We start from the raw sequence: 23,217 nt of genomic DNA on the forward strand, positions 1-23,217 counted from the left end.
ATGCTCATGTAGCTAATGCCAATCTGATTTTACAGTATATCAATGCGGAAAGATAATCCCAGTGGAATATACAAGTTTACACTTTGGGTGAAATAATGTTTTTTGAAATAAACAATGACAAGGTTTAATAGAGCAGCATTGCTAAATGAGAAAACCATGAAACAGTCTTTTTTTATAATGTCCTTTCAATATTAAAGGCCATCTGTACTAGTGTGAACAGGAAGGATTAGGCCACCCAGCAAGGTCACTGACAAGTGGCTATCTCATCAACTCAGCTCTCAATTAACAAAAGAAAAAGAGGATCATGGGGGACTAACAGGCCCCGATTAGGCATTGTTTTCTATATAGAGGGAGCAAGTAGCTACAAGTAGTACAGGGGGGCTTTAAACCAAGTGGAAACAACAATACCTTGCCAAAGTACCACGTCTGTGTGTTCTGTCTCGCCTCATCCGGTCTTCTTAGCTTCAAGATCATCTCATCTCTGGACGTGAACTGACCGTTGCTGATGTCCAGGACCAGACCATTCTTAGTCAGACTGCTCCTCCTCTGACCGGGATCCCTGGGGGCAGCAAACGCTTCGTTCTGAAGCAGACCGGTCGACGTCATGCGCCATAGCTGACTCCTCTTCCCAGGCTCCTGTAAGGCACATCAGATATTACCAAAAGAGTTTAAGGTTGTCCTACATTTTGCCTTGTGTTTATGATATTCAAAGTAAAATGAAATGAAATGAAATAAAAATACAATAAATACAATTCCTGGAATGCTTCCAGTGTCTCTAGGCAGCTTTGCTAAACCAAGAGTAATACAAGTACTTTGTAAGGTTCAGGGATGCCAGTCAGTTTTACTCACTGGGCCTGAAAAAACCAGAACACGTTAAAGCCCATTATGTGCTGTACAATATAAAATAATAATAATAATAATAATAATAATAATAATAATAGCCTAATAGTCCACTCCAAATTTTATTAAACCGAAACGGAAATTCTTTTTGCCCAATTGATCGTGAGCCCGGCAGCCACTGAGCAGCGCCAGATCGACGTTGCTCTATCCCTTACTGTTGAACGCCTAACAAGGTAGCAACAACTCCCGTCTTTTGGTATGACGTGGCCAGGGTTCGAACCCACGACCTCCCGGTTGTGCGGCGGACGCTCTACTGACTGAGCCAACACTCCGGTACCTGAAAAAGCCTGAAACGGGAAGTTGTCAGGGCCTGAATTCAGGCAAAAACCTGAAGAATGGCATCTCTGAAGGTAATTGCTATTATCTCATCAAAATAAAACTATGATGCTCACCTTCTTGCGTAGGACGACTGGTGAATCGGCATGAGGGACATCCAAGACAAGCTGAGCCGAGGACCAGAAGTTCTTGTTAGATGATGACTCTCCAAATGACTGTAGACTTGAAGCTCTGCAGGGGGAAAAAGTGTTTGTTTTAATTTTTGCTGGTGTTATTTCCCATACAAGTCCAATGTAAATCAGTCCTTGGACTTTAAATAGGGATAGTTTTGTTTTTTAACAGTCTCAAATCCCTTTAGGGAATTATTTTTATAGCTTAGTATAATGATGTCAAAATAATTGCTTTTCTATTTGGAAATTTCTCTCATAGAAGTGTTATTACTTGTGACTCTTTAGTAAAAAATAACAATAATAAAAACAATACTTATAAAGTACTTTCCACCAAAGTCTCTAGGCGCTTACTATTTTTTAGTTTTAAAGTTTTAAAGGTGGGGTCAATAGCAATGCAGATCAAATGTCCATAACAAAAACAAAAGCAGCTTTCCCATTCAAGTTTGTCTAGATTATAGACAATGTTGGATCCGCCTTTATACCCCTAATCATAATAACTTACCCTCCTTTCTTAGCCCTCATACCGGTATCATTACCCCTCCCTAATACCACTTTCAATACAATTTACCCTTTGAATGTGGAGTCCATAGCAATGTAGATGAAGATTTTATAGTAGAGATGGTTACCATCTTCAAGCTTGTCTAGGTTATCCTCCTCTCTAATACCCCTAATCATTATCACTTACCCTCCTTGCCCATCCCTCATACCGGTATCATTACCCCTCTCTAATACCACAAGCAATATAATTTACCCTTTGAATGTGGAGTCCATCGCAATGTAGATGAAGTTCTCATAGTAGAGATGGTTACCATCTTCAAGCTTGTCTAAGTTATAGACACTGCTAGAGCCTCCTTTCACTTCACACACCATGAGAGGGGGGAGAATCGGCTCATCCCATGCATACGGAACTGAGAATTAAAGAGAAGATAGGTATAGCACATTTAACGAATAGTAATGAAGAGAGACTTATGGGGCGTTGCAAGAAAGTTGCAATTGATTGCAAGTTGCAAAATTTGCAACTGATATTTACAATCAATTGCAACTCAACTTTCTTGCAACGCCTAACTAGTCTCCTAAATTTCCTAGGATTTTGTTAGGATTAAGTTTTAACAATGGCATTAAGTTAACTAGATCTAGCTTTTATTCTCCTCTTTTCTCTCTCTCCCTCTCTATCCCTGTCTTACTAATGGCAAGAAATTGGAGTTGCAATCAATTGCAAATTTGCAATTAATTGCAAGACTTACGCTTGATTTTGGGGATTTGCTATTGATTGCAACTTTCTTGCAACGCCCCATTGGAGAAGCTTTTTTATTAAATGACTGGCTTCCCTATATTTTGGTCAAATACTAGTTATTCTTGGTGGAGAATATATTAAAAGGGAATTCTTTGATTATGGGAACCCCCCCCCCCCTTCTCTGTTTATTGATCAAATACTTATTCTTGGTGGAGAAGATATTGAAAGGGAAATTGTTGATCATTGATTAAAATAATACACAACTATGAAAAGGTTTTCTGAAACGGGTGAATCTTTAGAGTATTTTTTAGAGGACTGCCATTTACTGTACCTGACATCTTTGGTCTTAGCATTGTCCCAAGTGTTGGGTCTTCACCCCAAATTTGTTGATCATGGATTAAAATAATACACAACTATGAAAAGGTTTTCTGAAACAGGTGAATCTTTGAAATATTTTTAGAGAACTGCCATTTACCTGACATCTTTGGTCTTAGCATTGTCCTTAGTGTTGGGTCTGTCACTCCTCGCTGGTAGTAGATGATATCAACCTGATTAAAAAAAAAAAACAGAAAAAAATTCTAATTCACTTCCCAGATCTACTCATTAACATAATGAAAGAAAAGAAACAGTAATTCAATAGTTCAATGCATTACTTAATGAATTATCAACAAATGTCAATTTCTATAGATTTGTGACCGTGATATGTACGTCCCTTGAGAGACAAATGCCAGTAAATGGTGAGAACAAACAGTGGCATGAATGGCCTGCAAAAATCGATCTTAGTCTTTGAAACACCCCCCAGATCATACAGATTCTGGTCAGTTCAAGAAAATGAAAGAATCATGCTTCCTCTGCCCATAGCTATCCCTAGGAGGGATTACCGTAGCCCAGACTACGTAGAAGTATGTTAAAATGCCTTCAACTAAATTAAAGTAAGTTAAAGTACAGCCAACAATTTTTCTGCATGAATTAAGACACGGAGAAGTAAATGTATGTTAAAGTACAGTAAAGGATGGTGAACTAGGTTGAAGTAAGTTGAAAAACGTGTAACTACGTTCAAATAAGTTACTGCTACCTCAATAAAAATGCCAGATACTGCTATCTTTTGATCATGCCCAACAGATAAACCTCTGCGCACGATTTTCTCACATGAATGGCCAAGTTATTTCTACAGATAACCACGGATGGTCACAGATAGCTACGGTGCGCCATGTTAAGCTATGCTAAGCTACGGAGGTTTCCACTACGCTTAACTACGTTACTTCACGTATGTGTGATCACCCATTAAAGCCCGTCTGCACTAGGTTGGCCAGAGGGGATTAGACCTCCCTGCTAGGTCACTGACAGGTTGTTTTCTCATCAAATCAGCTCTCAATTAACATAAGAAAAAGATGATCATGGGGGACCAACAGCCACCGATTATGCATTGTTTGCTATATAGTTGGCGCAAGAAGTGCAGTGGGGCTTTAAGCAGAGGATATAACAATGGAAGAACAGTACTGACCTCTGACATGTTGTCTATCCTGTAAGGCGGAGGTAGATCTGTTGTATCAGTGAAGATCACATAGAATGTAGCTCCTCTAAGGCGTACCTCGACATGGACAATGTTTGTCTGGTTGTTGTTACTCCTGACAATGATATAAAGATATGTGTACATCAGGGCGCCATCTTACAAAGAGTTGCAATTGATCCAAATAAATCGCAAGTCCTCCAATCAATCGCAAGTTTGCAGTCTCCTACCTCTTATGTACATAGTTGTGATTGATATCAACTCTTTGTAAGACTGGACCAGCAATAATCATCCTGAGGCATATTGAAATACCTGTACTTTGATTATTACACAATCAAATTAATTAATTAATTGGATTTGTTATGATACAAAGCAGTCCAAGACTAGTTATTACACCTGGGCCTCATCACATAAAGAGTTGTGATTGACCCAAATCAACATAAAGTCCTCAAAGTCCTCAAATCAATCGCAAGTTTGCAGGCCCCTATCTCTTGTGTATATAGTTGCCATTGACATCAATCGCAAATAAATTGCAATTAATCGCAACTGTTTATAAGACACGGCCCTGGTCTAACTTACCTCATAATAATAATAGCCCATAACTAGAAATAACAATTTCTTGTAATAATTTATTTTAATCATTTATTTACATGTATGTGTACAGTGTATTAGTATACTTATCAAGATAAAAATGAATATTTTCTGTAATATTATCTGTAATGCATTTGTTTATCCTTCTGTTGAATATGAAATAAATATACAAATTGAATTGAATTGAATCACAATATTGCTTCAAGGTCATAGTATTCCTATCATGACCTTGCATCAGAATAAAAGTAATCTAAGTCTAAAAAGTGTCCAAGACCAGTTTATTAGTGCGAGTCTACATGTACAGTGTACCTTACCTCATGTTAATGTTGAGAGATCCTGGCTGGTCTATGCGTATTCCACCGGACCATCGACAACCCTCAAGGTCATGCATACGAACACACAGCAGTCTGTCAAGGTCATCACGCGGCCAGTGAAATATGACCTTTGACCCAGATGTAATGGCAAGATGATTCCTGGGATTCTTGGGTCCCTGTCATGTGAAAATGACATTAAAAATTTTAAAAATAAAGACACAAAAAAAGCATAGATCTAGAATGTTCATACAATCTGTAATAAATACAAAAACTGATAAGCTGAAACAAATAATATGCTATCTAAATGCTTGTACAAAGTGAAAGTTACATTTTGTATTAATTCCCTTAATTTGCTGCTGCACATAAAATACAATCATCTACTGGTTCAGTATTACTTTCTCTCTTTCTGGTCTGCATTTTAAACCACTTTCTTTATTTATTATTATTATTATTTTTTTTTTGGTTTAATTTACCTGACTGCTAAAAATCATGTATTTAAAGTAAGTAACCAGGGGACTGATGGCTTAAAGTCATCTCCAAGAGACTTGGTAATGAGGATTAATGCCTTACCAAAGCACACTAGCTCATCAGCTTGGTTTCGAACCCAGGACCTCTCGCTTACGAGACCACTGCTGTACCACTGAGCCATCAGGCCTCCTTGACTTTAAAGGCCAAGTCCACTCCAAAAATAACTTACTTAAAATAGAAGCAGAAAAATCAGACAAACCAATCAAAAAAAGTTTGAGCAAAATTGGATAACTAATAAGGAAGTTATGGATTTTGCTCAAACTTTTTTTGATTGGTTTGTCTGATTTTTCTGTTTCTATTTTAAGTAGGTTATTTTTGGAGTGAACTTGGCCTTTAAACGATTTCTTCCTCTGCTCCCTTCCCTTCCATTCCCCCCTCCCCCTCTTATCTCTCCACCTCCCAAACTTACAATGCCTGTAGTGAGATGTCGCTGAGCAAAGGCAAGGTGATGAGAGGAGCGGTTCTCCAGCTGGAAGCGAGGTACGAAGGTCACAATCTTGGTTTCATGATAGCGCCCCCTACCTGGCCGAACATCAATACCGATGTTGTAGACTCTGTAAAAGAACAAAATACAAGGTGACTCGGTAGCATTGTCTCAAATTCTGAAACAAAATCCTGGATTTAGCTCATGCTGCAATGATAACTATAAACCTTTAGGTCAGTCAGGAATCCCATGACTTTTACAAGCCTGTCTGATTATCAAGATATTTATGATTTATGATAATTTTGAAGCACAATTTTGTCAGGGCTTCAATATTACACTACATGTATATTACAGACACTGATAACATGTAGGGCCATGCATCTCAGATTGAACATTATTAAACGATGCCTTTAAGAATAAGCCACTGCAAGCATTTTTTCATTCATCCATCCATCTACAACATTGAAACAAAAAATTAAAACTTAAAATCTGACTTTCAAAAATTCAACCAGGGGGGGTGTTTCACAAAGATCTTAAGTAGAATTTATCTCTAAGTTGGACTTAACATTATGGAAAGCCGTCTTTGAAAATATTTTGTAAAAAGTTATTTTAAAAGGCATAAAATGTTGATTCAAATCATTCATATTTTATATTATCAGGGAGATTTCATGTTCTTGATGTGGAATTTATGAAAAGTCTAAAATACTTCAATTTTTGCTTTTGAATACATGTACATTCTATTTTAAGGCTACAAATGGCTCTCCATAATGTTTTAGTCTAACTTAGAGTTAAGTTTGACTTGGGATCTTTGTGAAACACTCCCCTGGTATTACTGAACGTGGTGATGGACTTCTTTGAATTTCTAAGCAAAAGAGGATCTTACATGTGAGGTCTGCCTCCGTCTTGATGGATCCTGAGGGATCGTACTCCTGTACCGCCCTCTAGTGACATACGATGGCACCAGTTAGGTCTGCCTTCTAGCCCGATGATACTCTGTCCAAGACGCATCACACACCTGTTAGTAGTAGTTACACACTTACATGTCAATGCAGACTTCATTGAGTGATTTCAATTTGAGGGTTTAGGGCGGGTGTTAGTGTTTATTAAAAACTATCACCAGCCATAAACATTGAAATGAAAATCAGCTAATCTTAAGGCTTTGACCTCTGAATATCGTCAACTTCTGGTAGCTAGTGTTATCGATTTTGCAAAATTGACCTTTATATGGCTGGTGTTAATATTTTAGGTACAAATGTCCAATTCACTAACACTAGCCCCTAGGGATTAAGCAAATGTTGATTTCTAGTTTGGTGTTAGTGTAAAGCTATCAATATTATGGTATCTGGCTCTTAATTTCCTCAGCACATTTTTAGCTTGATTTAAGAACTCTTCATTGCTCTAAACACTAACACTAACACCCAACTTGAAATCACCCATTGTTACACTTCACATGATTTAGATAATGAACATACATGAATCTGTACGACTTACACATAGTTATAACAGGAATCCATAGGTAGTCAAGGGATAAGAACCAAGTACTGACTTCAAATTTGACCAAGCAATGATTTAAAACCCAAATTTTTTGCAAACTCTCAACAACAGCAATTTTTTGCAACAAGATATCTTTGCGTTAATTGTAATTTAAATATGAACCATGAACTTTGCAAATCTTGACCACTCTATCTCTGTTATATGTGAACTAAGACGAAATTAAGAATTTATTATCCATTCTGAATATCAGTTTTTCACTTGTAAAAGTTTATAGATCAGTTTACAAAAGGAAATCATTATCATAGACAATTACAGTAATTGTAAAATACAGTCATAACAGCTCTAGATGGATAAGTTACACAAAATCAGTTGTCTACGTTGATGCAGCCGCCTAAACCCCCTAAACAACTACAAACTGAAGAGGACTGAAAACTGAAAAGGAAAAAAGTAGTCTCACATGTTATCTGCTTTGCCCGGCTCCCTGTATGACAGCATGAGAGGAGCTACACTCCTAGCTCTCTCATGCTCATCATACTGACCGGCAGCATCAAAATCAGCTCCCTCCTCACGGAACACCAGAGGCAACCCAGACTTGTTGATCAACCAGTAGGGCGCTGAGACAGACACCTGCAAAGAATGATGACATACATATTACAGATACTACAGTCAAACCTGTCTATAGCGACCGCCCAAGGGAAAGACCACCTGTCTATAAACACCAAATTTTTTGTTTCCCTTGAAAATGGTTTCTCATTGGAACATGTACTAACGGAACCTGTATATAAAGACCACCTGCCTTTGAAGGCCACTTTTCTTGTCTCCCTTGGATGGTCTTTACTATTCATACCTTAGCTTCTCCTGGGGGTCGGCTTTTCTCTCAAGCATTCACTCTTGCTACTCTAATTCCACCTTCCCAATTCTTGATGTAATCCATCCCGCAGGAGGTCTACCAACTCAACACTTTCCAAACACTTTTCAACTCACCAATTTCACCTTTTCCAGTGTCCATCACCACTACCACCAATATCTATTCCCATCACCTCCACCACTAAAAAACATAACCACCATTACTCAGACCACCAACACCATCATCACCATCATCACCATTATCATCATCATCATCATCACCACCGCCACTATTGATCACCACCACCACCACCACCACAATCACCACCACCACCATCATCACAACCGCCATCCAACAAACATGACCACCATTACCCAGACCACCAACACCACCACCACCACCACAATCACCACCACCACAGCCACAATCACCAACTACCAACCTTGAGGGCTCTACCAGCAACACACTCTACCCTAACGGCAAGCTGTAAGCTCCTCCTCTTAGGATGTGTGTCTCGGAGCTCAATGTAGGCACACCCATCACAGTTGTGTTTGGCTGGGATGGTGAGAGGATGAGTGCATTCCCTGAAAGACTCGGTGAAGAACTTAATGTCTTGTGAATGGTCAAGGTCAGCCTGTCATAGCATCAAAGAACAAACAAAACACAATAAAAACATTAGAATAATAATAATAATAATATCATAATAATATTGGATATTTATATAATGCACATATCCACCATGCATGGTGCTCAAGGCGCTCCAACATTACCTTGGCTCTGCTAGGCAGCCAATTTCGGCGCTCACAGCATTCAAGGAATTCTTTCCTACCACCGATTCATTAAATGCTTTGAATCTCCCTTTAGATATCCACATATTTGCATCAATAGCCATGATCAATGTCTCAAACAAGATGAATTCTTATCTTACCTTAATCCCTGACCTAACAATATACCTCAAACTAAACCTAATCCTAAATCTAGATTTTACAACATATGTTCTGGTGACAACTGCTTAGTGGTCAATATATTACACTTACTGAATTCTTAGCACTTCATCTAACCCTAACCCTAAATAAAAGCCAGGAACAGTAATTCCTGGGCCCCGTCTTATAAAGAGTTGCGATTGATCCAAATCAATCGTAAGCCCTTTAATCAATCGCAAGTTTCCCCTATCCCTTTATGTACATAGTTGCGATTGATATCGATCGCAAATAAGTTGCGATTAATATCAACTCTTTATAAGACGGGGCCCTGGAGGATACATCTTGAAGTATATAAGCATCTACACCTGACCCAAAACCCACATGCAGCTTTAATCATACATCTTCAACGAAATATAGACTTCCTTAAATCGGATCAACTTGTTACGTATTGAACTGACCGTGTAGATAGGTTCATCCATTCCTGGTCTGATGCAGCCTTGGACTTTGGATTTGACCACCAGGAAGTTGAGTTCCATGGGTAAGAGATTGGTGAGTACCATGGGAGGCAGGATGGTCAAGGTGTGACCGGGCTGAGCGGCCAGCGTCTCCGTCTTCTTGGCTTGAGACCGCCTGCCGAGGGAGCCCTTGAATGGGAAAGCTTCGTGCTTCACGAACAAACAGAACCTATCGCACACACAGAACAAATTTCATCAGTAAGCTATTGTAAACTCATGAAAAGGTAATGTGGTTGAGTAGATATCATCATATCCCCCTTAGAAGAGTGTAAGTACTGTTTATAAAAGATGACTTGGATCCTAATCAAATGATTGGTTGAGAGCGTACACGTGACCAGGCATTTATTTTGCCTAACACGTAATTTTGATAATGACTGCTCATTACCAAATGCTAATGACCGGTCATTAGTAAAATAATGTTATAAAACATAATCTTATAAAACAAATAATACACATCATTTTGTTTGGGCACTAGTAAAATTACCAACACCTCGGTACCTTCAAAACAGTCCAAACACCCTCGCTTTTATACATGTAAAGCCATAAGAAGAACCCTAAAATTATGTTTCATTTGTTGAATGCACATGCCTATTCATTCCAGCATCAAAGTATTAAATATTAGATATTTTCATTATATTAGTTTAATCATTTATACTCATATTAGTTTAATCATTTATACTCATATTAGTTTAATCATTCATATTTATAATAGTTTTATAATCATTGAAATTAATCGTGTTTATCCAAGGTTCATTCAGGGCAGGTGCATTGGTTACAAGCATTCTTGAGGTACGTTTCTAAGATCCATTTCATCACAAGCACTGTGGCACAACATTTTGGAAAGTGTTGCACCTCTACGGGATGTCAGGAAAGGTATGCAGGGACTACATGAAATGCCTAATTCATTGCTCTATCATTGACTTTACTTTCGGAAGTATCTGCTCTTAGCGTATGAGCGATGATCAGGAGGGTGATTCGATGAATCAGAATGGGTAAAATGTTCCACAAAGAGATGTAACCTGTCAGATACATATGCATGTTTAAACTTTAAAGACTATGTCGGAAGTGAAAAACAAAATAGGAAAAGATGCTGCTTGTAAGTGTCGGCTTGCATGGTGATGTAGATATACAGTAGGCTTGCGGGTGCACTATGTGAGAGGGAGGATTGAGGAGTCCTGAAAAGGACTCTCTGTAATCTTTCTTGAGGGTTTGTTAGTCCAGAAAAGGACTGTTGGTATAGTCTTGAAAAAGACTGTTGGTTATCTTTCTTAGTTTATAGTTCTAAGGAGAACTATAGCGCTTGGAGAGGATGAGTAGCGGGAGTGGCTCGACGTTTCGAACAGGTTGACTATCCTGGTGCACCCGCAAGCCTACTGTATAAAATATGAATTATATATAAACGGAAAGCTTAAAAGCCATAGACTACAACATTATCAATTATTTGCTATTTTAGTGTCTGTCAGAGGAGTAAACAGCTCTCTGAAAACATGTAAAGCTTTGAAAATTGACTCGACATCATCTAATGTGGAGTACACATATTCACAATGCAACGACTTAACATTAATTAAGCATGGCTCATCGCCTAAGCTATATAGGAGAGCCGGTCAACTCCACATGTTATGTCGTCACTGTAACTGCGACAAATTTGACCCCTGTTGAACTGTAATTTGGAGGGTTGCGGAAAATAAGGTTTTAATTTGTTTTAGAGCAATACTGAGGGTTGAATTATTTTGTATTCCTTTATATTTGTATTCTATGTTCATTTAGCTTTCAATTGATATCAAATTGTATTTTCATCGGATAGGGTCTTTAAAGTTACTTCACATTTACATAAAGAATATGACCCATAATATATGAAAACAAATGTCATAGATTGTATTATCAAAATTATATATATATATATATATATATAATCCACATGAAGCTACAATTAAAAAAAACATGGAAATTATGGGTTCCTTGCTCACAAAGTCTCCAACTACAAAAAATATACAATAAATGTGCTCAGGAGGGCAACCTCTTCCTAATACATGTATTTTTCTTTACATAAAACTTTATTTCCAACAGAAAATAGCCTCCTCTTCACACACACACACACACAAGTGCTCCTACCTGAAGATACCGGAATCTCCACTGTCCGTCCTGCACTCCATAGGGAAGCTCTTGGAGTCGCCCGGGCACTGGGCCTGTCTCCATAGCAACGGCTTGTCGCAGTAAGAGACGGCCCATCCCTTGGGTCTGAGGTAGATGTCCCAGGATACACAGGGCAGTGGGATAGCTACCTTCTGGTTGGGTTCCAGTGGTTCCAGGACCTGGGGATCTAGGGACACATTCAAGAAATGCAAACTTTCTTTTAACTTTCACTACAAAAAGAAGATGGCTTGCAAAGTTGATATAGCGGCATGTTCACATGGTCAGCTCTCTGTCTTTGCCTACATATTGACTCAGGCAACCCCGGTTTGAAACTGAGTCATGTCTTTCGGATGGTGACGTTAAAGGACGGTCCCGAGACGTTAATAATCATATCTGATTGATACACGTCTGTAAAAACCCAATTACACACACACAATCTACAGGAGAGAAGGCTCTCCTCAAACATTTGGCAACCAAGACTGCAGGTAAGGGTGCCCCCACCAATGGGGAGTCCGGAAGCGTTATCAAAACATGCTTGGCACAGTCGCCCTGAGAGAATTCACTGTTACCAGATGAGCACCAAACTTATTATCTAACTTTCACAAATTGTTAACAACTCTTATTTTGTTGCTCTAGTTAATTGTAAAATTCAGAGCAATGCTTCAGTTTAAGTGTGCATCAAGAACTTGCAAAACTGAACAAAGTTAAAGAAGTTTCATACTTGCCAAAGATTTTGGTTTTACAGATCCTATTGATTCTTTTGAATCAATAGGAATTGTCAAGATTATTGTGCCTTTCTTTCTTTCATTTGAATTGATTTTATGTTAATAATTGGTATTCTAAAGATAATTGTTAATTGCTAACAGATAATATATTTATAAAAATGAGCATTTTCACAAAAGTTAAAATTTAAAAAGCAAATGAAATTGATGAAACAAAATAATAAAAATATGAAAGTAATACTTGTACAACAAAATTAATGATGACAAATAAAATAAATCAAATCACTGATATAAATTAAATTAAATTAAAGCTGAAGAATCAATGAAATTACTGAAATGAACCACTTACTGTCGGTCGGAGACTGGGGATTGACCAGTTTGAGTTCAATGGGTACACTCAGACGACTCACAACCATCAGCGCTGATCGGACCGTGATCAGCTTACGAGCACCGCCCTCTAGGCTCACATGAAACACAACCCTGGCTGGTTGCTGGTCTGTGAACTACACAGTAAACATAGGAAAACTTTAACAGTCAACATAACAATCTCTAACAATATAAAAAACAGAATTATGCAAAGATTTCAGATTTTCTGGGAGTAGTCTTGAATGTGAGAATTCTCGTTCAAGTCATATTCATTCAAGAGATTTACCTCAAATGGTGGTCCCTAAAGACCTATAAATCAGGTAAATTTATTTCAAGTACACTGTAGGTTTGTAAGCACAGGAACAATTGTATGCATTCATACAAATATACGCACACAGTGTGCCTGAAACTATTTAGTTTCATAAAAACTTACAAGCAAAATGAGGAGTTCATCATCAATTATTTTAACTTATAATGAGTATTCATGTGTACATTTGTAATTCTCTTTCCTACCTGTTCCAATTCTCATTTAAAATGAAGTAAATAGTTATACGATTTTAAATATAGACATGACAAGCAGTTAACAATCCAATGTGAAAAAGTAAAATAAAAGTTGGTCATTATCATCCTCATCATTATTGCAAGTAAGCTGCTAGTTCCTAAACAGAAGTTGACAGAAATTAATGTATTGTATAGTTTATTAAAATACTGAACCTGGCAGCCCATGATCTGATTTACATTGAGTTAACAAGACAAAAAAAAAATCACTTGCACATCATTGTTGTAAAAATTATCAAAAAATGTGAAAATAAATCATGAAAAGGGTGCCATGAAAGACTTACGATGCTAGAGAGTTGATTATGATGCGGTTTGGCCAGTCTGAAGAAGACCCCGACCTTGTCAACAGACACCGGTGTGAGCTGCTCCCAGCCATCAACCTTCACAACCAGCTGATGAACCCTCAACTCATGGGTGTTCTACAAGAAATACAAAGAGAACTTAAAGCCCCACTGCACTACTTATAGCTACTTGCGCCCTCTTTCTAGCAAACAGTGCCTAATCGGTGTCCGTTGGTGCCCCATGATCTCCTTTTTCTTATGTTAATTGAGAGGTAATTTGATGAGATAACCACCTGTCAGTGACCATGCAGGGAGGTCTAATCCCTCCTGGCCAAACTAGTACAGATGGGCTTCCGTTGTTTTCTTAGCCTGTCTGCATGGTCACTCACTTGTCACATGTGCAATTTTGCACAAAACAATAGGCACCAATTGACAGAATGATTACTTTGAGCAACACAGCTTTGCAAAATTACTGATTTCAGACCTTGATTAGCTCCTATGACAACCATATGAACACCGGTATCAATTAAAGATGAAGTTGAGTTCTGGTCATGCGATTGCATTGTGAAAGAAACGGTGTGGAACCGACCAGAAAAGGTTGATCATCTAGCATACAAGAATTTGTGTGTATTGCAAGGTTCTGGAGTCATCAAAATGATAAGAAATGTGGCCAAGTCTTGGTAAAGTTACAAACACTTGCACAGAAAGATGTATATGGGACTACACGAACACGTGGCGTAAAAAGCCGGCCCCCGATTTTTACGATGTTACATGCATATTTAGAATATAAAGGCATTTGAAGAGCCATGCTTTTCAGGGAACATGTCTTAACTGATGTTCTTCCACACTTGCATAAATAGAATGAGTAATGCTCACAAATTATTTTTCACCTCTTCCCAGAACTCAACCTTCTCTTTAATCTTGCACGGAAAACAGTAAAATAATCCTGAAGCCTTTGGTATCCTATCTATCCCATGATAAATACCATGTGGAACAGGGAGATTATCTGTGTGGCATATAAGGAGTCACTGGCCTGGTCTCTATGAACGGTAAATCACATTGTCGGTTAAAGATAAACTCCAGTACTGGTAAAAAATAAAAAAAAATTCTCACAGAATCAAACGAAACTTACACTGAATGTTCAAGATTACAAAAAGATTACAAATAAATGACATGTGCCAAACAATTTTGGAAGAAAATGTATACTGGCTGAGTAATGAGCATAGAAAGACAAGGAAATCAAGGTACACTGTAGTACTAGCCCCGACACCATGTGTGTTGTCCCATATATATAGCTTTCTATGTGAGTGCTTGTTACTTTACCAAGACTCGGTCAAATTTATTATGATTTTGATGACTCCAGAACCTTGCAGTGCACACCAATACTTACATGCTACATGATCAACTGTGTCTGATCCTTTCCACACCTTTTCTTTCACAATGCAATCGCATTACCAGTACTAAAGTTTATCTTTAAACTCTTCTGTGCAACCAAGTTTACTAATAACTGCCATAACTGAAATTTCATAAATCAAATTCTGAATTTTCATTCTCTGAATCAGTATCAAAGATTGCATGAGATAAAGTCTGTGGGTAAAATTTTACATTGCATGCATTTACATTTGTTTCACAAAGTTAAAGTAACCATTTGGGGTTCAAGTTCATGCAATAGCATTCAAGTTCTTGGGTGGGATTTGCTGCCCATGGCACAGCAGGACTCAGGGTCAGGACTTTGAGAGGCTTTTTTTTACAATAATTCAACAAATACACAACAATGCTTCTAACCTCCTTTTCAATATAAAGTGTATGGAAAGTTATTTTCAAATATTCACATATGATCTTCCATGCTATTTTTTTTTCCTTTTGAATGACAAAAGGCAATTTTGAAACTCAAAGAACCAACATTTATATATGAATAAAAAAAGGTTGCACTGCAGCTAGCTTGAATTGACTGATTTCCACGATGATGGGTAGAAGGGCAGAGGAAGAGGAAGGAGAGGAGAGAGAGAGATGGGGGAGAGAGGGGTGAGATGGGAGGGAATTGAGAAAACATAGAGAAGGGAAAGATAGAAAAGAAGATGAGAGAGAGATGGGGGAAGAGAAGGAATGACAGGGCGATTGAGAGAGAGTGAGAGCGAGAGAGAAAGAGAGAGAGAGGGGGGGGGGAGAGATAGAGTTAAATGTAGTACTTACCCTGTGCCTTGCCTTGCCCTTCTCTTCAAACATGAATGGTATCTCTTGTCCAGACTCAACCTCCTTCCATGCACTGAAGGTCCTCTCTGTATTCATCTTCTCTTCAGGTGAGGATACAACCCTGTAATAGAAACAGGATTTATATTTAGAAACATGCATTCCCAATCCTCCTTCCAAGCACTGAAGGTTCTCTCTGTATTCATCTTCTCTTCAGGCGATGATACAACCCTGTAATACAAACAGGATTTATAATCAGATACATGCATTCCCAATCCTCCTTCCATGCACTGAAGGTTCTCTCTGTATTCATCTTCTCTTCAGGTGAGGATACAACTCTGTAATAGGAACAGGATTTTCATTGAGATACATGCATTCCCAATCCTCCTTCCATGCACTGAAGGTCCTCTCTGTATTCATCTTCTCTTCAGGTCAGGATACAACTCTGTAATAGGAACAGGATTTTCATTGAGATACATGCATTCCCAATCCTCCTTCCACGCACTGAAGGTCCTCTCTGTATTCATCTTCTCTTCAGGCGACGATACAACCCTGTAATAGGAACAGGATTTATTATTAGATACATGCATTCCCAATCCTCCTTCCATGCACTGAAGGTCCTCTCTGTATTCATCTTCTCTTCAGGTGAGGATACAACCCTGTAATAGAAACAGAATTTATAATTAGATACATGCATTCCCAATCCTCCTTCCATGCACTGAAGGTCCTCTCTGTATTCATCTTCTCTTCAGGTGACGATACAACCCTGTAATAGAAACAGGATTTTCATTGAGATACATGCATTCCCAATCCTCCTTCCATGCACTGAAGGTCCTCTCTGTATTCATCTTCTCTTCAGGTGACGATACAACCCTGTAATAGAAACATGACTTTCATTGAGATACATGCATTCCCAATCCTCCTTCCCTGCACTGAAGGTTCTCTCTGTATTCATCTTCTCTTCAGGTGAGGATACAACCCTGTAATAGAAACAGGATTTATAATTAGATACATGCATTCCCAATCCTCCTTCCCTGCACTGAAGGTCCTCTCTGTATTCATCTTCTCTTCAGGTGACGATACAACCCTGTAATAGAAACAGGATTTTCATTGAGATACATGCATTCCCAATCCTCCTTCCATGCACTGAAGGTCCTCTCTGTATTCATCTTCTCTTCAGGTGACGATACAACCCTGTAATAGAAACATGACTTTCATTGAGATACATGCATTCCCAATCCTCCTTCCCTGCACTGAAGGTTCTCTCTGTATTCATCTTCTCTTCAGGTGAGGATACAACCCTGTAATAGAAACAGGATTTATAATTAGATACATGCATTCCCAATCCTCCTTCCAAGCACTGAACGTTCTCTCTGTATTCATCTTCTCTTCAGGTGAGGATACAACCCTGTAATAGAAACAGGATTTATAATTAGATACATGCATTCCCAATCCTCCTTCCATGCACCGAAGGTTCTCTCTGTATTCATCTTCTCTTCAGGTGAGGATACAACCCTGTAATAGAAACAGGATTTATAATTAGATACATGCATTCCCAATCCTCCTTCCATGCACTGAAGGTCCTCTCTGTATTCATCTTCTCTTCAGGTGAGGATACAACCCTGTAATAGAAACAGGATTTATAATTAGATACATGCATTCCCAATCCTCCTTCCAAGCACTGAACGTTCTCTCTGTATTCATCTTCTCTTCAGGTGAGGATACAACCCTGTAATAGAAACAGGATTTATAATTAGATACATGCATTCCCAATCCTCCTTCCATGCACTGAAGGTTCTCTCTGTATTCATCTTCTCTTCAGGTGAGGATACAACCCTGTAATAGAAACAGGATTTATAATTAGATACATGCATTCCCAATCCTCCTTCCATGCACTGAAGGTTCTCTCTGTATTCATCTTCTCTTCAGGTGACGATACAACCCTGTAATAGAAACAGGATTTATAATTAGATACATGCATCTAGACAACTTCTGAACTAGTCCTTCAGCTGCCCTATCCATCTAAAATATGTTCGTTCTTTCTGTGTCCATCTTAAGTTTTCCACAGATGAAGATACTACTCTCTACAAGAGGTAACTGGACATCCAGACAACTTTCTTTCTGTTACCGCAAAACAAACTGCCCTATCCTCATAAAGAAAGAAAAAAATAAAGAAAGAAACAAACAAACAACAACAAAAACAAAATAACAACAAACATTATTTCTGTATTTATCTTCTTTTCTACACAGAGCACCAATACGTAACAGAAGGATGACCTCCAATGAGGTAGTGTATCTTAATAATTATAATAATATGGATTTATAACGCGCTCAATATGAAATAAGGTCTCTAAGCACTTCACAGATATTATTTCCCCGGTCATTGGATGCATTCACCACTCTGAGTGCATTGTGAATTCATATAAATATATCCACATCATAACCCCAACATCAAGATTCAGAACAGTGCACCTTCATAAATACAATTGACATTAGTCAGAAGCTGTCTAAACTACAAACCAAAATACTGACTCACTTGTTGGGGGTGGTTGTGAGGGTTGCAAATGAAAGCCTGCAACCCGACTGGTTCTTGATCGCAAAGGGCACAAATGGTGATCTCGTCCTACCACTCCCAGAGGCCCTCCTGTAGGGAAACAAAGTACACAAAAACAAAAGAATAACATTATAATCTTTATATGAAGAATTTATTTCCAAAAGGAGCTACATCCATTTTTGTAACTTCAGAGAAAAGAGAAATTGTTTACCAGATTTTGTGCACGCATCTACGGAAAAAACATATTAGAAGGTGCATTTTTTCATAATTGCTCTCAAAATTTAGGTAAATAATTTTGTTGAAAGACGGGTAATTAAGTGAACAATGTTCTGATATCAATAACTCAATTTTCATCAAAAGTGGATTTAGCTCCTTTTGGAATTAAGCTCTTCATATAGTATTCACATTCTTTTATCCTTGAACGTCATATATATACATGTGCAGCCTTTGCCCCCATTTTTTTTTTAATTTGAAAAGCAAAGCTCCAAAATGTTAATATAGATTATGATTTTGGCAAGCAATGTGCATTTTAAACAGATTGGGGAACAATTGTAATTTTGTATGTATCTATATAAACAAAAATTTAACCCCACACTTAACAGAAAAATAAAATGTATTGTCAATCTACACGATTTCACCAATGAATATATTTCACAATGGAATAGAATCCAGAGGTTTCAACAAAAAAAGAAAAGGAAAAGGAAAAACCAGTACCAAGAAACAAACCGTAGAACTGTAGTAATGACACACACAAATTAAATATCACATCCAGTTAATATCACAAATAGAGAAGAAAAAGTTCTCATTCAGAAATAAGCACCACTTATATTAATAGAAGCAACATCCACTTACCCTCCCTTGCTATAGTAATCTTCTGTCCAGCTCTTCTTTGTATTGCTGTATAGATCGATGAGGGCGCTAGTCACGTTCAGATCCAACCTGTCATTCACTGTAGATATAAAATATTATACGAACAAAGAGTAGATAATAATAATAATAATACTCAGTTGTTTAAATAGCGCTTATTACAATCACAAAGTGCTTCCAAACTTGGAGATTATTACCCCTGTGTTGTTGCATTGCATTTCATAACATGATTCAATGTCATTACATCGGAATACTAATCTTTGTATTTTTCTTTTTGCTTGCTATAATAAACAAATTTCTAAGCGTACACATCAGATTAAAATATATTATCAATCTATACAAGTCACAAAAATATATTTCTCAATGGAATAGAAGCAATATCAGTTACATGGAAATCAATTACACTTAACAGTTTTCAGTCTATAGAAATGTAGATGATTTCCAACAATAGAATGTATTTGAGCTGGTTGTTAGTTAGTTTGTTTGCTTGTGTTTGGTTAGGTGTGAGTAGCTTACCTTTCATTTGAATGAAGAGTCTTTCCCCATACATCTGGCTTGCGGCTTGCTGGATCCATTCCACATTGCACCTACACAAAGAACAACAAGAAAATGTTACATGCTACACACATGTAGGTAGACTAAAGAATGTTATCTTTCATCACGATATGATCTCCAGATTATCATTAAACCATAAACATCCTTCTAACCACCATTAAAACTCTTAACTCTCTCTCTCTCCATCTCCTTCTCCTCTCTCTCTCTCTCTCTCTCTCTCTCTCTCCCTTCCCCATCTCTCTCTCTCTCTCTCTCTCTCTTTCCCTTTTCCCCTGTCCCATCTACAATGTATATCTTTGAGTTTGTTTTTTCTCTTTTTTTTCAATCTAGACTAGTCTTTAAAAAAAATGTACTTTCAATTGCAAAATACACCAATGCACTATACCATTATTTTTTTTTAAACAATTGATGTTTGCACATTATGTAAGTTTGAAGTGTTTAATTATACAAGTAATAATTTTTATCATGGGTTTTTCTGTTACTCTTATTTCCTTTTAGTGGACCTTTCAACAAAGATTGGTATATTTGATAACAGCATACCCACAACTGAACTAAGAGACTTGCTTCCATGGCTCTAAGCAAGACTCCCAGACCGAGAGACCGCTAAGGTCATTTTCAGCAGCTAGCAACTATGACATCCTTTCACAATGAACATTACATTTATTTAAAGCCTGTCTGCATTAGTTTGGCCAGGAGGGATTAGACCTCCCTGCATGGTCATTGACAGATGGTTTTCTCATCAAATCAGCTCTCAATTAACATAAGAAAAAGGGGACCATGTGGGACCAATGGTCACCAATTAGGCATTGTTTGCTATATAGAGGGCGCAAGTAGCTGTAAGTAGTGCAGTGGGGCTTTAAAAAGAAAAACAAACAAACAAACAATGAAAACATTCCAACCGAACCAAGACACTCACTTCCATGGTTCTAAGCAAGGCTCCCAGCCCGAGAGACTCCTATGATAGTAGTCAGCAGAGAGAACACAAGCAGCTTGACCTTGGGCGCTAGGGAGAAGCTTCTGAAAGAAGTTGAGGTTCTGGCAGGAGATCTCTATCAGAGGGATGTCGATGTTACCGCAGTCATCGATGAGGGTGATGGCAAGGGAGCCAGCTCGCACCTTGAGCGAATAGAAATAAATTGGTGTAACGCAATGAATATCAGATGGTACAAAGATCAATTTTTGTGTTAGAAATTATCACTATGATATTAATAATTATTAATAACGATGTATGACTGTTGACTGTGATGTTGACTAAAACCCCCGAAATAGAGTGCTGAGCTATTCAGCTATCAATGTGAATCACATGGTTCACAGTTCGAGTCCTGCTGCGGCATGAATGTCCTTTGGCAAGATATTAATCTACATTTGCCACTCTCCACCTAGGTGTGGGAAATGGGTACCCAGTAAGAAGAATAAATAATGTTTGAAGGGCCCTCAGGAAGAACAGTGTTAATACTGATGAGGCTACCCTCGGTAAACAAGTCCATTGTCATCACCATCATCGTTATTATTTTCATCATCATCATCATCATCATCATCATCATTATCATCATCATCATTACCATCATCATTATCATCATCATTATCATCATCATTATTATTTGGATCGTCATCATCATCACCATCACCATCATCACCATCACTACCACTACCACTACCACTACCACCACCACCACCCTCATCATCATCATCACCATCATCATCACCATTATCATCATTATCATCATCACCATCATCATCATCATCATCACCATCATCATCATCATCATCACCATTATCATCATCACCATCATCATCATCATCAATATCATCATCACCATCACGACCATCACCATCACGACCACCACCACCATCATCATCATCATCATCATCATCATTGCATTCAGGCCCTGAACTCCTATTCTTGGTAAAAGATCAAACATACCTCGATTCCTGCAATCTCCATCTTGCCGCTGCCCCCATCCTCCCTGTCCGGTTCCCTAGGGCTATGAGCCGGGCTCGAAGCAGGAACAGGCTGGGCATTCTCTAGGAGCCATCCTGCAGCTAGGTCCAGTCTGTAGTTACTCCTCTCCAAGGCCTTGCGACAGTCTTGAGTATGGAACCCTAACTCCTTCAACTTGGCGACTAAGATGGAACACAATGAAAACAAAGGTCACAGAGGTCAACTTCTGAAATTACCAATAAGTGGGCGTTGTGGCGTACGCCTGTAATCCAGCTAACAATGGAAGTTACAAACTGATTCAGCCAAGGACGCAGGTTCGAAACTGAGTCACGTCTTTCAGATGCTGACGTTAAAGGTCAGTCCCCAGATGTAAATAATCATATCTGATTGATACACGTCTGTAAAAACACAATTATACACACACACACTCAAGACAAAAACTGATGCTCAAATATTATGAACACTCTAAACTGATACATGGATTTTATGTGTACCTCAAGTTGATACCGTATTTGCCGGCGTAAAGGCTGCAGTATTTTTGGAAGAGAAAATATCAAAAAGTCGGGGTGCGGTCTATGCGACAAAAGAGTAAAAAAAATTATAAAAAAGTAAGTCAAACCAGCCCAAATTTGCACACATGGGACTAGATCTACGAACAGTACAATAACAATACATTTCCACACATCTTACCGACAATTTTATCTTGCATTGTTGACATGAAGACGAAAATAAACTTCCAAAAACAACATATGCCAATAGATCTTGATCTAAGTTCGTGCCAATGCATTGCAAAATTAAAAGAAAGGCCCGTTTAACGGAGCTGCCGCGAAGTCGGGGATGCGGCCTATACGGCGCTGCGGCCTTATCGCCGGCAAATACGGTAATGACAATAATTTGTTGCCATACACAATCTCGATGGGCAGTGTGTGGGATAAGAATTCTAGGAAATGCATCTGATTGGAAGCTTACTTTGTCTCTTAATCTTGGACTTGGATTGCGTCTTCTCCTCCGCCTCGTTCCTCATATTATCCACCGCCTCCACCTCTTCCTCCTCGTCCTCAGAGTGCTGTTTCTTGATCATCTGTGATGGCAGTGAGTTCATGATGCTGAGGAAGAGCTGAGCATCATGGTAGGATACGCGGATGTTCAGCGCCTGGATGTGAACCTACAAAGGACAAAGTAATAATAATTACATTTTTTTTATAACGCATAACACATACCCATAATTGCATGTCTCTGAGTCTATGCACTTCACGTAACAAAATACAGAAGAAGTGGTAATGGTGCACTGGGTTCATGATTATCAGATTTTACAAGGTGCTA

At 38.3% G+C, this 23,217-nt stretch overlaps 1 protein-coding gene across 1 annotated transcript in view; it reads right to left on the reverse strand.

Annotated features, from left to right (window-relative positions):
• LOC581842 (vacuolar protein sorting-associated protein 13D) overlaps window positions 1-23,217 on the reverse strand; it is a 90,329-nt gene that overhangs the window by 17,640 nt on the left and 49,472 nt on the right. Inside the window, exons 40-63 of the mRNA XM_030987496.1 lie at window positions 22,864-23,059; window positions 21,877-22,076; window positions 20,869-21,068; window positions 19,914-19,984; window positions 19,383-19,479; window positions 18,513-18,620; window positions 17,785-17,919; window positions 16,989-17,063; window positions 16,561-16,635; window positions 15,980-16,187; window positions 13,790-13,924; window positions 12,931-13,084; window positions 11,839-12,046; window positions 9,670-9,895; window positions 8,731-8,922; window positions 7,899-8,068; window positions 6,831-6,962; window positions 5,933-6,077; window positions 4,996-5,171; window positions 4,085-4,208; window positions 3,056-3,128; window positions 2,098-2,254; window positions 1,293-1,407; window positions 409-636 (exon numbers count right to left, since the gene is read on the reverse strand). Of these exons, the coding sequence (XP_030843356.1) occupies window positions 409-636; window positions 1,293-1,407; window positions 2,098-2,254; window positions 3,056-3,128; window positions 4,085-4,208; window positions 4,996-5,171; window positions 5,933-6,077; window positions 6,831-6,962; window positions 7,899-8,068; window positions 8,731-8,922; window positions 9,670-9,895; window positions 11,839-12,046; window positions 12,931-13,084; window positions 13,790-13,924; window positions 15,980-16,187; window positions 16,561-16,635; window positions 16,989-17,063; window positions 17,785-17,919; window positions 18,513-18,620; window positions 19,383-19,479; window positions 19,914-19,984; window positions 20,869-21,068; window positions 21,877-22,076; window positions 22,864-23,059 (3,600 nt within the window). The remainder of the gene's footprint in view (window positions 1-408; window positions 637-1,292; window positions 1,408-2,097; window positions 2,255-3,055; window positions 3,129-4,084; window positions 4,209-4,995; window positions 5,172-5,932; window positions 6,078-6,830; window positions 6,963-7,898; window positions 8,069-8,730; window positions 8,923-9,669; window positions 9,896-11,838; window positions 12,047-12,930; window positions 13,085-13,789; window positions 13,925-15,979; window positions 16,188-16,560; window positions 16,636-16,988; window positions 17,064-17,784; window positions 17,920-18,512; window positions 18,621-19,382; window positions 19,480-19,913; window positions 19,985-20,868; window positions 21,069-21,876; window positions 22,077-22,863; window positions 23,060-23,217) is intronic.

This window comes from Strongylocentrotus purpuratus, unplaced genomic scaffold, assembly GCF_000002235.5.
Source record: "Strongylocentrotus purpuratus isolate Spur 01 unplaced genomic scaffold, Spur_5.0 spur5_scaffold_16, whole genome shotgun sequence".
Classification (NCBI taxonomy): domain Eukaryota; kingdom Metazoa; phylum Echinodermata; class Echinoidea; order Camarodonta; family Strongylocentrotidae; genus Strongylocentrotus; species Strongylocentrotus purpuratus.